The sequence below is a fragment of the Pempheris klunzingeri genome, chromosome 3 (assembly GCF_042242105.1).
Source record: "Pempheris klunzingeri isolate RE-2024b chromosome 3, fPemKlu1.hap1, whole genome shotgun sequence".
In the NCBI taxonomy this organism is placed as follows: domain Eukaryota; kingdom Metazoa; phylum Chordata; class Actinopteri; order Acropomatiformes; family Pempheridae; genus Pempheris; species Pempheris klunzingeri.
This window is the reverse complement of record NC_092014.1, coordinates 19422114-19438149: the sequence shown is the minus strand read 5'-3', so window position 1 is coordinate 19438149 and position 16036 is coordinate 19422114. Positions and strand designations below refer to the sequence as shown.

Here is a 16036-nt window from a genome sequence, read left to right as displayed (position 1 = left end):
GCTAGAAATGCACTGTCGCATTGTTTTATTGCCACTGGATTCTGTTGTACTCCAGTTACAGACATCACAGACACAGACAAAAGCAACGTGACATTCAGTAAAGTGTATCCATGTTCGCCAGCTGCTTTGCAGAATTGTTAAATTAATTTAAAATCATACTGGGGTGGAGGAACTTGCAGCATTTAAGACACGATGCAGGCTGTGATGGACAAACCTGATAATAAACAATGTGTTCTCAGGCCTAGTTTAATTCAATTGTGGCGTTTGGTGGGACAGTCTAAGGATTTTGGGCTCCAGCTGATTTTTCTCTCCAAAAATGCTTCCAAAAGTGAGATTTTAATGTAATGTAAAAGTTGACATAACGAAACATTCACGTTTAAGTGCGAAAGCAAAAGTCAACACATGCAGGAATTTAATGACTATTTCTGTGAGGTTAGTCTACAGTTGAACAAAATAAGCCACTACAACTAGACTTTCTGTGTCAAACTGGTTTTCAGATTCTCAAACAATGTCAAGAATCTGGGACATGGCATGCATGGTTGGGTGTGTCCAGAACCACTTGGCAAACTTTTGTTTTCTTGGTAAATAAAGTTGAAACAGAGAAGCTTGTGACCGTGGAGATCGATTATCGGACCTCTGCAGCACGGACGTTGCGGGCGTTAGCTAACGGCTAACTGTCCTTTTTAAGCTAGCGTTGAAATAAAGTTGGTAATTTTGAACCACAGTTGACCTTTCACAAACTAGCCTAGTGTGCAGTTATATCAGCTCAAATGAGATGACAGACTGAGACGTTTCCACGTTTAAATTACCTGTAATTATCTTTAACTAGCCAAACGACCGTAGCTTCTTCTTCTTCTTCTTCCTTCACCGCCTTCAACGTCAGGTTCACGCCCACAAGTTCAAACGGTCACTACCGGTCAGCTCCGTTGTTTTAGCACAACTAAAAAATTGTCCTCCTGATTTAACGAATAAACACCTAATTTTAGTGTAATTCCATGTAATTTATAGGTGCTCTAGGCTGCAATCCAGTGAAAGGGGTCTTCGGATGTTTTTAGCTTGGTTAAATTGTGAAAGTATGCTGCCTTTAAGTACTGTCGGAAATGACCAAACTGAATCCACCAATGTTACTTCGACTATTTTCTTTAATTTCAGACTGAAAGCGTTTTCTTGTGCATCAAAACCATATTAGAGAACTTATAAATACACAGTAGCAGAGCTCTACAAACTACATGATCACCATCAGGTCCAATATTTTTTTTAAATTGAGAATATACAGTTGCTATGCAGGTTATGAATAACCATTTACATCATATTAAACACACTTAGATTGGAGAGCAGAATAGCTGTGTGGTGTAGTTTAACATTTGCAGAGTGCTAAAGAGGTTATTGTGAGTATGTACACAGATAAAGTCACAGTTAACCTTGACTGTACTATATCTTGACTGAAATGATAACTCTGAAGAGGGAATAAAATCGTAGCTACATATTTCACAAAGCAACTCATTAAATTACATACCATCAATGTGTGGCATACGTTCTCACAGCTTCTTTAAGTTAGAACCCACATGCTGATAATTACACTATGAATCTGCCCTCTGGTTTGACAGAACTGTGACCTAATAATTGAGCACATGAACTAGATCACATCTTGTTAGGTGTTGGATGCAGGACTATTTCTCAGAAGTTGTCACATGAGTAGGCTTTGGTGGCAAATAATATCAGCTGCATTGACTTTGTCAAGCCTTTAAAAAAGACTCCACGCTGCTCTTACAACATGGAGATTCACCACTAACGGACACAAACAAGCCACTTTGTTTCAGATCAGACTCAGTGGAAATGCTTCTCTAACAGTCTTCTGCTGGTGTGACTGTGATCTCTGGTAGGGATGCTGCTTGGTGGCTCTGTGTCTGAGATGCCATGACCCAAGTCTGTATCGCTGTTTCTGTCTGAGGAGATGATGTCTGTGACGATGAAGACAAGGAGAGGTTCTGCTTTCGGACCAGGATCAGATGAGGGTTCCTCAGTAAGGTGTAATACAACATCCACCTCCTCCCGGCCCGGCTATTCACAGGGGATTCTGGGAACAAGTAAAAAGTTAATAAACTCCAAATTAAGAAAAATTGTTGTTGCAGGAACTGCAAACACACACACACACACACACACACACACACACACACACACACTCTCTCTCTCTCTACTGACCAGATGGCGTGTTGAATGTGGAGTATGCAGACGCAATGTGTTTCTCCCGCTTGTTGGAGACCAGCAGCTGGCAGAAACACACCATGACTGGATTGTTGTGATGGTGATCAGCAAAGATCATCCCAATCCAAGTACTGTAGCCTGTAGCACGCAAGAAATACTGTTATATCCACACACCACACATGAGGAGTAGCACTGCATTTACAATGTATTTAACAGAATGTGTTTATAATAGGAAAAATATATAGTTTTCAGACAAACCACCCTAACCCTCACTTGCCAAAAGCAATAAAAGCAACTAATGCAGCAACACAACTATAAATGCTGGCTGCTTTTTATGAAGTTTCTCTGACAAAAGATATTACTTAAGTTCAGCAGTTCCATCTTTCCATTAATTGATGACAAAGCTGTTTCTACAATTATCACAAATCTTGCTTGTTTTTTTCCATTTCTGTCTCTTTCTTTGTTTTAGAAAATGTCTTCTGAAAATTGGTCTATTACTGGCAGTAATCAACATCCAACATGACTGAAATATATTTCTAAATTCAATATTCAAGTTTGAATTGGTAAGCTTTTTTTCCCCCGAGTTATCACACTAACTTTTTGATTTTATCTCAACACACAGTAACTGCTCTGATACTATGAAATGCTGCCATCTCCTGGAAGATGTGGATACAACACTGGTGTCACAGACACTCTGGGATCAATCCAAGTCTCAGTCTACAATATGACCCTACTGAACCACACCACTGTCAAATAATAATAATGACAACATAATATTTTTTGTCTCTTATCTACCACTGCACAATATGCAAACTGAGGTTTGGCTGTGATATTTTATAGTGGTAAAACTGGAAATTCTTAATTCCTCAAAACAAGACTCCCCTTTGGTCTCACACAGGTCTCAGTTGAAGTTAAACGTACCAGCATCCATGGCTTCGTATCCTCTCTGCATAATGGTCCGGTCTATGCGGGACACCAGCCACGTTCCCACCACAATGCTGAACAGCAGCCTCAGTATGCAGGTGCTGATTCCCATCACCACGTTGTAGAAAAAGAAGAAGTAGTTGAAGCAGTGGAACGCCTTCCTGAAGAGGAGGAAGAGAAACTGATTTCAAGGTTCTGTGTCGTACAGATTGACATTTAACATAAGGGATTTTAGTAAGTTAGTGTTTAACAGCTTCACAATCACACAATGTCCTCAGACCGTCCACACGCACGGTTAATGATTTAATATTATTACTGCTTTGGCCTGTCTGTCCGCAGCACTTCCCTTTTCAACATTCAGTTAGAGGCAAATAGAGGATCTGGGTTTTAGTGTGATGTCCCTCTGATGACTTTTGTGGCCCACACTTACATAATATCTATACTGAAATATACCAACCTGTTGTTGAGAGCCAGAGGTTTGTGTTTATCAGTAGGAGACATTTTGTCCTGAAGGAAGAAGACCTGAACCAGAACGACCTGGAGAATCACCAAGGAGATCACCAGACTGATGGTCAGACTGTGAGACACCGGAGAAATGTAAACGTTAAAAAATGTGTATGTCTAACCGTCCTTTTGTATATCCGCAACTGCAGGGAATAGCAGCCTTACAGTATTACTCCCAGGTTGGTGAGCATGCTCAGTGTTTTTCCATGCTGTATAGGAAGAATCAGCATATAAGCAAACAGCAGAGCGAACAGGAAGTGGACAAAGTGGACAATCAGGTAGCCTGAAGAGGAAAATACAGAAGAGACATCTTGTGTAATCTCGCTATGTCCATGGTGCATTCGCAAAGCTATTCCTTTGTGTGTGATCGGACGACAAAAGAAATGACAGGATGACAAACTTACCCCAAAGTGTAAACGCTATTTGCCAACCAGAGTATCTTGCAATGGAAGCCTGTGAAAATTCAATGAGCAACTTGTTTGTGCATTCATAAAGTCCAATGATCAAAAGTGTGTGTTAACTGAATGCACACAACAAAGTAAGAAGCCATATGCTCTACATACAAGCACCCGTATGCTCTACATATTTGAAATACTTAAGCATGTGCTCACACAAGTAATATTTCAGACACTTTTCTGTCCACTGTGAGAGCCAGAATCAAGCTGTGATGATTATGAAGTGTTTTTGCACAGCTGACTGAAAGCAGTGGCCTTATGGTTCACAGTGTGAGGACCAATATTTAAAAAAAAATGCACTGCATCAAACTCATGTCATGTTGTGAATGCTGGTTTTGAGTCTTTGGTGTGTGTGTGTGTGTCTGTGTGTGTGTGTGTGTTACTTACGACGCTGACAGCAGAGCTAGGTTTGTGAAACTTCTCAGGCAGAAAATCCTTCTGTCCTTTCCACAGTCTCTTCAAGTGTTTTCTGCGGCGACAGTACACCGTATCATTGGGGCTTTTGTGATAACAGGTTGGGAAATTTCATTCAGCTTTCCATCGACTTTTTAGGTTGCTTACCTGTAACATGCCAAGACATGGAAGGTGTAGGCTACAGAGTTTAGACTAGCAAATATGGTGGTAGCCAGCCAAGACTCTGCAAAAACAGAAATAAAGACACGTGACTTGACTTAACTATACTTAATGTTCATCATAAATAACCAACTTAAAATGATGATGTTTCTATTGTCCACTCTACCCCTGGTTCTTTTCGTTGTGTGAAGGTAGAGATAGGGCTTAACCTTCTGCTCCAAACATATGTACACACACACGGAGCATGCATTCGGCTACAACAGACTACAGGGGGGTGCAGACCAACTCACTCCTGGCCACGTCAATGAATTCTTCCAGCTGTGGTATCATGGCTCCCAGAACGTCCGTCTGGTTACAAGAAGTGACCAGATATTTTAGTGTATTCTTCCACTTCTCTACTTGGTCGAAAGCCACGTTACTGAGACTGTAGTCTGCCAGAGTCATCTGGAGAAATGACAAACAGACGTATTAACACCTGCAGCAGATACACAGATAAGATGTTTGTGAAAAACTCGTCCATAACAAAAGGATGAGACATTTGGTTTTATGTGAGGAGATGTGCTGCTGTACCGTATACAGGCCTATAAGGGATATAATGACTGTGCCGATGATCCTGTTAGGGAACTTGAAGTAGGGGTCCCATTCATACACTCTGCTCTGGAACCAGCTGAGGGACTTACTGCGACACAGACAGGAAGGTGAAAACCGCTGTGTGTGTACATGTGCAGTAGTGTGTGTGTGTATTGATGACCGTGTGTTGCTGCCTTCAAGTGCTACCTCAAATATGTTTTGTGGCAGCTGGGATCGATATTGTTCTGACGCTGCGACTTCTCATCTCATCATGAAATTTTTGGTAAACTGCTTAACTGCTTAGCAGATCCCTTAACAAGCTATAGAAATGGACACTGCCACTTGTACAAGGAAGACTTGAAAGCAGCATTAGTGCACATGACTGTGTGTTCTACCTGTGTACAGTTGTTCCCCTCAGCAGTCTCTTAACATGCTGCACCTGGTGTTGATCAATCAGCTCCTCAGGGTCCTGACAGTAATGTGACATAGAATCTTGTGTACAGATCATGAGGTTTTATTCACAGGGAAAATACACAGGAAAGTCTTGATTGGGAAATTTGTGATTATATGCACTAGGCATGCTGACCTCCTGTTCCAGTTGCAGATGTATTCGGATGGCTTTGACCAGAATGTAGACAAATCGCCCCAAGAGGAAGACGAGGGAGAGGATGCAGGGCCACTGGACAATCACCTTCTGGTATTTACCCAAGATCTTAAAAAAAAATCATACACACACACCCATTCATTTATTTATTTTTCTTGTGATATTGTCTCGTGGAGCCTCACTGATCTGGGTGTGGGCTGAGACCCTGAAATGGGTGGAGGAGGCTGGTTGCTAGGTGGAGGTCAGACTGCAACAGGCTCATTATATGGTGGGTTTAATACTCACGTCACCATTGGGACAGGTGAACGTATCCCAGACCATTACCATGATCCTACAAACAAGCACAGAGATGCACATTATTAAACTATTAAAACTATTAAACTATTAAACTATTAAAGCTATTACAACCCATTCATCTGTCCATCTACAGCCCAACTATATATTTTAGTTTACATACAATTGTAAAAGCGGACACAATAGAGAAAGAGACCTACACTGTATGCCTGAAGATATAAAATGAATGACTGTTTACCAGCACAGAGAGTAGAGTATTCCCAACACGGCCCCAGCTACTCTGAAAGGTGTGGACAGACAGGCAAAGAAAGGGAAATAGACCAGGCCCACTTCTAAAGCTCCAATCAGGTACACTATAGCTGAGGAGGTGAACCAGGAAACATCACAGTCAGACAGTGTGCTTATCCTGGTAAACAGGTGTGAATATAGAGCCTGGGATAATGATAGTGGAGAGCGGTGTACCTCTGGCCCAGGACGGGACAGTGAAGGGGATGTAACGCTCAGAGAAGAGCAGCAGGACTGTTGAGGACACAGCACCAAACGCAAACCCATAGGACCAGCGATTACTGAGGCTGCCTATAGTATCCAAAGGCCTGGGACACAGAATATCATGAATACATACAAAAATATACAAAGTGGTTTGATATATTCAAAAGAGTATTGATAGATGTTACACCATCAAATTTTGCAAATTTCCCCAATGTGAGACAAATAAAGGTTTATCTTATCTTATCTTATCTATCTGAGTTTTTAGGGACTTAAGGACCCTTAGGTTGTAATATTGTAACACATATCGCTGTTACTCTTTCTCTTGACACTTATAGTTGTCATTGCTGCCGTACACTTACACCACAATGGCAAAACGCCCCTGTAGGAAGGGCAGCCTATGGTCGATGCCCAGTCTCTGGGCTCTTTTCTGAAGGAATGAGAGCACCCCTGCAATCAGCACCTGGGAGAAAAAAGATCAGAACACGACACATTAGCAAAATCACTGGAACAATGCTTTGTTTGCACCACTATGAAACTATGTGAGAGTGGTAATAAGTTAATTTATACTGTATGTGTGAGCTGGCAGGACAATGCACTGAAATGAGAGGTGGAATTTTTCATTATGAATTTTTCAATAAGCCTGAGACGTGCAGTGTTACTGGTTGAGAAAGTTACTGAAATGTAACCATTTAAAAACACATTGGATGATCTGGAAAAACACATGGTGTCAAAGCTAAAACAGGGCTGTTATTCTTGCTTCATAAAAAAGTAAGTATTTTAAAAACAACCTACTGCTGGTATGAGTGAAAGGTGCAGATAGAGGTCCATAGAAATTCCATTTTGACAGCCCTCAACTGTGGAGACCCTGCAGAGGAGACAATAGGGAGTTTCATTAAGCTGATCTGATCTGTAGGGACGCAAAGCAGGATTATAAAGACAGAGGGCAACAAAATGAAACTAAACTTGTCAAACGAGGTTGAAAATCATTAGGACTTCATGATATGAGATCATAATGCATCAATAAACTCAGGTTCAGGCTTACAGTCGCTCTTTGCTCAAGTTGTGTAACATCACTGTAACCAGCCAACAGCTGTAAAGAACTGTATCATAATGCAGGGAGTATTTTCCGTCTGTACTTACACATGTTCCACTCGGTTTCTTATCATCATCGATGAGTCAATTCGCTCAAGTCTCAAAAGCTTTGTGTCCGCTCTGCTGTGAGGACTGAGGAAGCGACTGGATTGATACCACTTCTCCGTTTCCTGGTTTTAGCCATGTGACTCACACATTTGACCTTTGACCTCAGAATTCACACTTTATTCCTCTCCTATTCCTTATTTCTGTCCACCTGCTCTGTGCTTCTGTCATCTACGTGTCTTTATTCTTTAGCCAATACGCTGGCTTACACTCTCTCAGTTTGGCTCTAACACGCCCCCCCCCCCAGACATTACTGTCCACTGTGTTACTCAGTATAAAGAGTGTAAATATTTGGCTCTGCAGAGATAACCAGCAGATCATTCACCTCCTGCTTTCACTCTACAAAGGAATGTTTTCAGGTATATTACCTTAATACATTTTACATCCTTTTCCTTTTCCCTTGTATGACCTTCATTGAAAAAAAACACAAATTTCTAGCCTCAATTTTACTCCTTCTATAGAAATGATCCTGACTTCTTTGCTAATGTCAGACTTATGTATAAAAAAGAGAAAATATCAGACATTTATTCATTGCTGATTGACATTTATTACTCATTGCAACGACGCAAAAGGTCGGTACGGATCCAACTGTGGTGTCAGAGATCCATTTTGGGTCAATAATCACATCCTGATTGGTCAAGTTAGCGGTGACATCATCCCTTATGTACATCAGCAGCTCTCCTCTTTGGCAATCAAAATGTCCATCTTGATTGTTCTGCAGATAGGATCATAACATGACATGGCTTCATGGTTAGTTCTGCTCAGCTGAGATTTAGTCAAACTTCAGTCAGTGTTGGTGATTAGAGGGAAAATGGGACCAGTCAAGAGATTTTTCTCATGTCAACTCACCTCATGTTAACTCACAGCCTTACATCCACTCTGAATGTGGCCATAAGGCTGAGCAACAGTGGAACGATAGTTGGAGGTTAAGTGTTAAAAAAAAAGTTCAACATATTCCACCTATTGTCAAGCATTGAAGGTTTGGAGATGACTTGAAGAGTCATGAAGAGAAATCTATTAAATGTATTTAATTGAAAAGAATGCAATGTTTTGCCGGTATTCTGTTGCTGGACATGAAAGCGCTAATGCCAAAGAATTCAACATTTAGTCACCAGATGTATGACAATCATTTCATGGTATTGACTAATGACCACTGGCTCTCTTCCTGTACAGACCAAGGGATGAACAACAGACTTAACTGTTTGCTGAGCGTTTGAATCAGATGCTGCTTAGTTTAGTTTTGTCTAATTTAGTTAGTATGTGTGAGGGGAGCAGATGTGTGTGTACTCACCGGCTGCGGACACACAGCGCACACTCGTTGGCGTAGGTGTTTCCATCGCTGCCACACACGGGAGCAAGGTTCAGAGGACATGCCGCAATCTCCTCCATGTTGAGGCAGGAAGGCTGCCAGAAAATAAATCAACAAAACAATACAGAATCTGATGAGACTTACCTCCATTCATTACCCCACAATGAAGCTTATTCATCATAGTACAGGATTAAAATCCCTTCTTTTACACACTTTATACATGTGTTATCATTCTCTTTCTTACACACACAATCACACACTGATCACCCCCCTATATGCACACACACAGGTCCAAGTCAAGAAGCAGCACCTTTCTCATGAGTCCAGATTTCTCCTCAGCACCTGGAAAGAAAGCAGATGACTTTTAAAATTAAAAATGTATAAATAATTTACTCCATATGCCATAAAGTCCTGCTTATATGCAAGTACACAAGCAGCCTGCTTGATACAGACAATAGCATCATCTGTATGTTAAAAATATTAGTCCCTTTCAGCCCTCTATTAAATGGTGTTGCCATACAGTAACAATTACTTTTATATCTTTACTAAAAGGCAGTAATATAAAATATATGTTTTGCTGTTTACTTTACTGTTACTGTTTACTATTACAACTTTTAACTTGTGTTTAAAAGGGGGAAAAAAACATTATTTTTATTCACATGCAATTATAGACATTTTGTGTGTGTAATGTATCATCTAGATTTTAAGTTACATCACAGGACAGTATAGTTTTAACAGAAGGCACTGTGATATCACATCCAAATTATATGTTGGTCTACTTTTGTGTACATTTTTAGTAAATAAGCTCTGTCAGCTTTAACAACAGCATTTAAATCCTTGAAGATAGTATATTGTAGATGCTTAAAATACACTGCAATAATACAACATAGCTCAGATAGGATGGTAATTGGAATAGTTGGCAACACTTTGGGCTGTTTGTATAAACCATTGCTTGATTTATGTTATATTCATTTCACTGTGTAAATATTGGATTATACATTTCACTAAGTTTGAGTTGGACACAAACACATTTTTAGAAGAAAAAAAAAATGATTTCATGATTGCTCATTGTTGCCATATGGCAACATTTTTTTTTTCATTTTCTTTTAGATGCTTCCATTATTTAAGCAATTTAAAGTAATAAAACACATTAAACATGTTTTTTTTTTAAAATCATGTATACACTATAAGTACAGGTAGAGTATATGAGTGCCTGCTGTGTGATATTGATATATGTATTATTTTACAGTACAGTGCTTTTAAAGAGCATGCGAGTATTTTATATTATCTCACTTTGACTTCATCAACACTATAAGAGAGCAAAACCTCCAAAGGGGGAAGGTGAAAACTTTCTTATAGGCACCACATTTCATTCTGTAGCATCTAAACAGAAACATCTCAAAATTGCTCTTCAGAGTTAAATCAGCAATGACTCTAAAACTAAAATCCAAAAGCACCTCAAGTGAAGTGAGTTTTCTTTTGTTACCTGCAGCCACGCAGATGAGCAGGAGTCCCAGAAAAACAACTCTTCCAGTCATGATGTTGGTGGATGAATAACCGAGAGTGACAGAAACCCCTTTGTGTGTTTTTATCAGCAGTATAACTGTGTGAGGGTGTGTGTGGGAACGCAGCAGGTGAAATTCCACACGTGGACGCATGCGCCCTGGAAGTGTAGTCGTCAGCACACATTAACACACACGACCAAACACACAGCAAACACACACTCTGTTTAGTCAGAAGCCCACGTTATCTGTTTTGTATCTACTGCAGCAAAATAATCAAATCAGGAGTCTATTTTTTTCAAAATGTATGAATGTTTTTATTTATTAATGCAAATAACTATACACAATGAGTAACAGACTCAAACAGCTGTTTAATACTTAAAAATGTAAACAAATAATAATAATATTGAGCACGAGAAGAGAAAAATCACCATCTTACTGTCCTGCTTTTCTCTCTTTATCTCACTACTTCTCTGCTTTTCACTGTTCCACTCCTTTCTCTCTATCACATGTAAGCCTTCGTTCTCTTTTTCAAGTGTCAAACAAATGGTTCAATGCGGTGGCGGATTTTAATTTTGTCTGAATTAGGTCTGTGTTCCGGTGCAGAGATTTGCTTTAAATGTCTAATTCCCAAATCCCCACTCCTACGTCTTTGACACAACAGGCTGTGAAGTGTATAAAGTGCTCACATTTAGGCGAGGGTCCGTCTGCAGCACTGCAGCAGTGATTAGATCCCAGAGACAACGGATTTTATATGACACAGAGCACCCGTAATGACAATCTGTCAGCAATTTAAACCCTGGATATAAATTTTTGGATTATAAAGCATTACAAGCACAACTCTAACTGCCGTGGTCCCTGTTTATGTGTAGTCTGGCCTTTTGACTAGCTCTGCGGACATTGTGTGAAGCATCTAAACCTCATGTCTAAACTTTGAGTTACTGACAGTATTTTAGTGTGGCAGCTTATTAATGTGGACAGACAGAAAGACTAGAATTTGGCAACATCACCACAAGATAGAAAAAACTTGCAGTCTGATGGAAACTGAACGAGGGAGCACAAATTCTACATAATACTCGCTTGTTTAATCTGAGCTGCTGACCACGAGAGAGGAGAATTGCGGTGAGGTGAGCTGATGAATAAAGAACTAAAATCAAAGCACAGCTTTAACTTTACAAAGCAGTTTCCCCCCCCTCAAGATTATGCTGGTTGATCAAAGATACATATTCAACTCCGTTTGGCACAGATAATGTTTGTTCACTCCACTTGTAACATGGTTTTTTGACTCGACATCACAAAGTTGCTACTGTACATAATATCCACACTGGTGCTGGCTCAGATCCACAACACTCGTTACTGGAAAGGTTTCCATCTTCAGACCCCATACAAGCAGAGTAGCTGTGAAACTGTCGTCTCCATGTATGGGAGCTACAGTTTTACCTGCAGGAACATTTCCCTCTGATTCCATCTCATGGCCAAAATCACATTTCAATACAGATTTCCTTTTTTTTTTTTTATACAACAGAATTTGGATTCAGACTCCAGATATACATATGTGCCCATAATCCGACAACAATGAAGCACATTTCAGTCGTCTCCAGTCCTTTACAACCTGATCCGATGGCATGCTCCGGCACACTCTCAGAAGTGCTGATAGTCCAGGTGTGTGCCCAGTGGAAAGCATGCAGTATATATTTCCAATGAACTTTCAAAAACCAAATCCTTCAGCAATCTTCAGCTTTCTCTTGAATTCACTACTGCCAGTTTACGATGGTCATCTTGCGTCCATTCTGATTAACCTTCAGTTCTATATAAAGACAGCAGGGCGAGTACAAACAAGCCTGTATATCAGACTGCATCCTGTGCAGACATCAAGCAACCATGAGATTTTTTGTTTTGTTTGTTTTTGACAATGAATTTGACATTTATAAAAAAAAGTTTCATTCATCATCTTCACAAAAAACTCCTTTTTGTTGTGCTTTGATGCATGTTGGTATCCGTCTTATACATTTCTTGGCAGCCTACGCACGTTGTTGTTGTTGTTGTTGTTTTTAAACGGAGTGCTCAGATTTCTCTCTCCACCATGATACAGTATAGGCACTGTGCTGGACAATGTCAAGGACACAAAAACCAACAAATAAAAAAGACAACTTAGTTATCAATCTTAATTGTTATCCAAACAAAGAAAATAAAACTCCATAGAGGTTATATTCGTCTATTAGAATTAAATTATCTTAAAAAAATCTAATTAGTAAAAATTAATATGTTGCATGATTGCCTGTTTGTGACTGAAATCAATTGGATTGTGAAGGCCTTTTTTAAACCATCATTTGCATCAATAAACAGCTGTGTTTGGTAATGAAAAAATGGAGAGAGGTTTGACCCTGATAAAAAAAGTAGTCAGTCTGTCTTTTAGCAGTTGGCAGTGAATGATCAGAGCTTTTTTGTTTTGTTTTACACTGTCATGATTTCGCCAGCAGAGCAGCACATACAGAGTCCCACTGACTACTGCTTCCTACTGTTAGGAACGGGGATCCACAACTAGAGATATTTTTCCTTCTATCGTCCCCGATGCCGTGTCCATTGAGTGAGTAGCAGAGCTACAAGGTTTCCAGTCTGACACAGCATGAGAATCCTGCTGTCGCTTCAAGTGTCAAGGGTCTTCTCTTTCTCTCTGTCCATCTAGTGAAGGAGAAGCACCAGTCTCCAACCCTCACAGTAATCTTCTCAATCTTCTGCTAATCTTCTCATCTTAAATATATTCATATATATATATTTCTTGCATTGATTTGCATTATGTTTTCAGTGTCTGTCACAATACCTGCAGTCTCTGCCTTTTAAAGAGGCTATGTGCTGAAGTGCAGGTCCACTGAGAAATGAAAACAATTAAAAAAGTCTAAAAAAATACAAATAAAAAAATGAGCATAGTCCGTCTCCCCCTGAAGGTTAGTGGTCCATATTTTCTAGGCTGGGGGTGGGTGAGGCATCGCAACTCCCACTCATGGTATGTTGTGGATTCAAACGCAGCTCTCCCTGGTCTTGTTGTCCATGAGGAAAGTGTTTAGCTGGGAAATGTCCACTACCACAGCGTCCCGCTTGTTCAGATGGACGTCTTTCAAATGGTCCTCATCACTTTGGTCCTTGGCGAAATTTACAAACACCTGCAGGAGAGAAAAGAAGAGGAAGGTGGAATTAGTCCTAGCCAAAGTCAGGTTGCAATCTAGTTACAGTCAGGGCCTCAGGGACACTTGCTTACTTGGTCTAGAGTTGTCTGAGAGACGGAGTAGTCCTCTATGCTGAGCTCCTCCTTCTTCTTAGAAAGCAGCGAGAAGATGCGGGCGAGGGAGGTGAGGGAGGTGGGCAGCTGGTACTGCAGCATGTTGCGGTGTTTTTCCTTCAGTGTGCTGCCAGGCAGCTCCTGCTCAATGAACTCCATCACCGGCTGAAGGTCCGGGTCTGGGCCGGCCACCCGCAGGATGATTGTGTAGCCATCACCAAACCTGATAAGAACATGACGAAGCACATGTCATTCAGATGGGTTGTTTAAGTGATAATCTGAAACTGGTATTTCTAATTTCTCATGTGTGAGCCTTTGTGAAATTCTGGTGTGTAATCCCACCTGTTTTTGAGGTGTTGCACACTGCCCAGACATCGGAACCTGCCGTTGACCATGATGGCCATTCTGGTGCAAAGTGCTTCACACTCCTCCATGCTGCAAGAAACAAAGGAACACACCCGCATACGGTTAGTCACGTCGAAGTAAACATCTAAATGAATAACAAAAAATATTTAACTGCATGTTGATATAATAGCTCTATGAACTGAATAAATCTAACAGAGATGCCCAGTCTAACCTGTGAGAGGTCAGGACTACAGATCGACCCTCTTTGATGATGCTCAGGATTGCATTCCACAGAGCGCGCCGTGCCTTAGGGTCCATGCCTGTTGTCGGCTCATCCTGTGAACAGCAAACAACAGATGCTCAGCTGCTGCTACAATGGGATGTTGAATGCTCAATCTGTCTTCGGGGATAATTTAAATTAAATAATTCATAAGTATTTGTGCATGTTTGGACATGTTCCACTGACCAGGAAGACTACAGGTGGTCCTCCTATGAGAGCGATGGCAGTGGACAGTTTCCTCATGTTTCCTCCGCTGTAGCTGCCCGCTGCCTTGTCCACATACTTGACCAAGCCGAGCTTCCGGATGCCCCACTCTGCCACCTAGTGGACAAGATTAAGTTTTCATGGGTGCCTATTTTTTTGTCTGTTTATTTGTATATTCCATATAATGCTTCAATAGACTACGACATGTAAGTGAAAACAGTAGGCCCATGTTTGTGTGCTGCTGACCTCACAAACTTCCTTCTCAGGTACTCCTCTCAGGATGGCGTAAAACTCGAGGTGTTCTCTGCCGGTCAGCAGGTCGTTGATGGCATCAAACTGAGGACAGTAGCCCATGTTCTGATGCACCTCATCTATCTCTGTATTTACACTGGAGTGAGATAATCACATAAACACATGCTTTATAGAGTGATAACAAAGTCCAGCCTTGTATTGAATGTTTTCTTACAAATGAAAGAAAGAACAATTTCCAGTGCAAATCAGCAGGACTAGCTTGTCTTACCTCTTGCCGGCCAGGTAGGCCTCTCCACTGGTGACTACAGAATCTCCTGTCAGCATTTTAAAGGTGCTGGTTTTCCCTGCCCCGTTCACTCCTAGCAAACCAAAGCACTGCAAGAAAAGAGAGACAATGTCAACATCAGGACACAGTAATATAGAGATTCTTTACTATATCTTACACATTCGTGATATATAAATAAACCTTCTCATCCTCTGACAAAAATAATTTTAACAATACACAAATTGTTTAACTGTACAGCTGTAAGCCGTGGGTATGTTGTCTGTGCCGTACCTCTCCAGGGGGGATGCCGACACACAGCCGGTCCACTGCTGGCTTCTGTTTCCGCTTGTAAATCTTGGTGAGCTGTCGGAGCTCCAGGATGTCGGACTGCCCTCCTCCGCTCAGGATCCTCTGTCGCTCTCTGGCCACGTCTTCATCTTCTTCTCCGATAGGTTTCAGATGGCTGATGGATGACCTGGAAGAACACAGGGGGGTAGACGGAGGAGAGGTCATATTCGAGACAGACTTAGGGGGGAAGACTTTAGTTTACCTGGAGGGAATTCAAATTGTTTTGAATTATGACATCTTAGTATGGATTCTGCACTCTGATAGTCTCATTCTGATGGATCACACATATATTGAAGGTTTAACCCACCTAGCCTTAATGCAAAAGCGGTACTGAATGAGGACGGTGATGCAGAAGAAGATCACGCCCTCTATAGCCATTGCAAACAGATTCTTTCCCACCATGTCCCAGGCCAGAGGGGAGCGGAACCGGTTTTCACCT

The 16036-nt window shown here is 41.0% G+C and overlaps 3 protein-coding genes across 4 annotated transcripts in view; all 3 read right to left on the bottom strand.

Annotated features, from left to right (window-relative positions):
• Positions 1 to 1434: 1434 nt before the first annotated feature.
• Positions 1435 to 7866, bottom strand: stra6l (STRA6-like). Its single transcript, XM_070827630.1, has 18 exons — positions 7759 to 7866; positions 7411 to 7483; positions 6978 to 7078; positions 6592 to 6722; positions 6368 to 6488; positions 6121 to 6166; positions 5818 to 5943; positions 5627 to 5700; positions 5232 to 5340; positions 4952 to 5105; positions 4650 to 4725; positions 4476 to 4557; positions 4038 to 4086; positions 3799 to 3916; positions 3587 to 3706; positions 3127 to 3290; positions 2203 to 2343; positions 1435 to 2077 (listed from the first exon to the last, which is right to left on the bottom strand). Exons 1-18 carry the CDS (start codon positions 7785 to 7787, stop codon positions 1845 to 1847), a joined length of 1947 nt encoding a protein of 648 aa, XP_070683731.1. The 5' UTR covers positions 7788 to 7866; the 3' UTR covers positions 1435 to 1844.
• A 472-nt stretch (positions 7867 to 8338) lies between these two features.
• spink4 (serine peptidase inhibitor, Kazal type 4) lies at positions 8339 to 10715 on the bottom strand. The gene is made up of 4 exons (XM_070827553.1): positions 10611 to 10715; positions 9435 to 9466; positions 9107 to 9219; positions 8339 to 8530 (listed from the first exon to the last, which is right to left on the bottom strand). The coding sequence occupies exons 1-4, from the start codon at positions 10660 to 10662 to the stop codon at positions 8485 to 8487; spliced, it is 243 nt and encodes an 80-aa protein (XP_070683654.1). The 5' UTR covers positions 10663 to 10715; the 3' UTR covers positions 8339 to 8484.
• Positions 10716 to 10918: 203 nt separating this feature from the next.
• LOC139198642 (phospholipid-transporting ATPase ABCA1-like) overlaps positions 10919 to 16036 on the bottom strand; it is a 39536-nt gene continuing 34418 nt past the window's right edge. For both annotated transcript variants that reach the window (XM_070827551.1, XM_070827552.1), the window contains exons 41-49: positions 15905 to 16034; positions 15541 to 15724; positions 15253 to 15359; positions 14979 to 15120; positions 14715 to 14849; positions 14481 to 14584; positions 14246 to 14338; positions 13883 to 14126; positions 10919 to 13787 (exon numbers count right to left, since the gene is read on the bottom strand). In XM_070827551.1, the coding sequence (XP_070683652.1) occupies positions 13644 to 13787; positions 13883 to 14126; positions 14246 to 14338; positions 14481 to 14584; positions 14715 to 14849; positions 14979 to 15120; positions 15253 to 15359; positions 15541 to 15724; positions 15905 to 16034 (1283 nt within the window). In that variant the 3' untranslated portion in view covers positions 10919 to 13643. The remainder of the gene's footprint in view (positions 13788 to 13882; positions 14127 to 14245; positions 14339 to 14480; positions 14585 to 14714; positions 14850 to 14978; positions 15121 to 15252; positions 15360 to 15540; positions 15725 to 15904; positions 16035 to 16036) is intronic.

What these genes read in the sequence shown, in the direction of transcription:
- stra6l (XM_070827630.1), bottom strand. Translation starts at nt 7,787, where the DNA reads ATGATGATAAGAAACCGAGTGGAACATGT. An exon ending in CCCTTATAGGCCTGTATACG is followed by an intron (nt 5,106 to 5,231) that starts GTACAGCAGCAC and finishes TCATTTCTCCAG; the next exon opens with ATGACTCTGGCAGACTACAG. An exon ending in ATACGAAGCCATGGATGCTG is followed by an intron (nt 2,344 to 3,126) that starts GTACGTTTAACT and finishes TGCGTGCTACAG; the next exon opens with GCTACAGTACTTGGATTGGG.
- spink4 (XM_070827553.1), bottom strand. Translation starts at nt 10,662, where the DNA reads ATGACTGGAAGAGTTGTTTTTCTGGGACTCCTGCTCATCTGCGTGGCT. An exon ending in GCTCATCTGCGTGGCTGCAG is followed by an intron (nt 9,467 to 10,610) that starts GTAACAAAAGAA and finishes CTTTCTTTCCAG; the next exon opens with GTGCTGAGGAGAAATCTGGA. An exon ending in GCGCTGTGTGTCCGCAGCCG is followed by an intron (nt 8,531 to 9,106) that starts GTGAGTACACAC and finishes TCCTATCTGCAG; the next exon opens with AACAATCAAGATGGACATTT.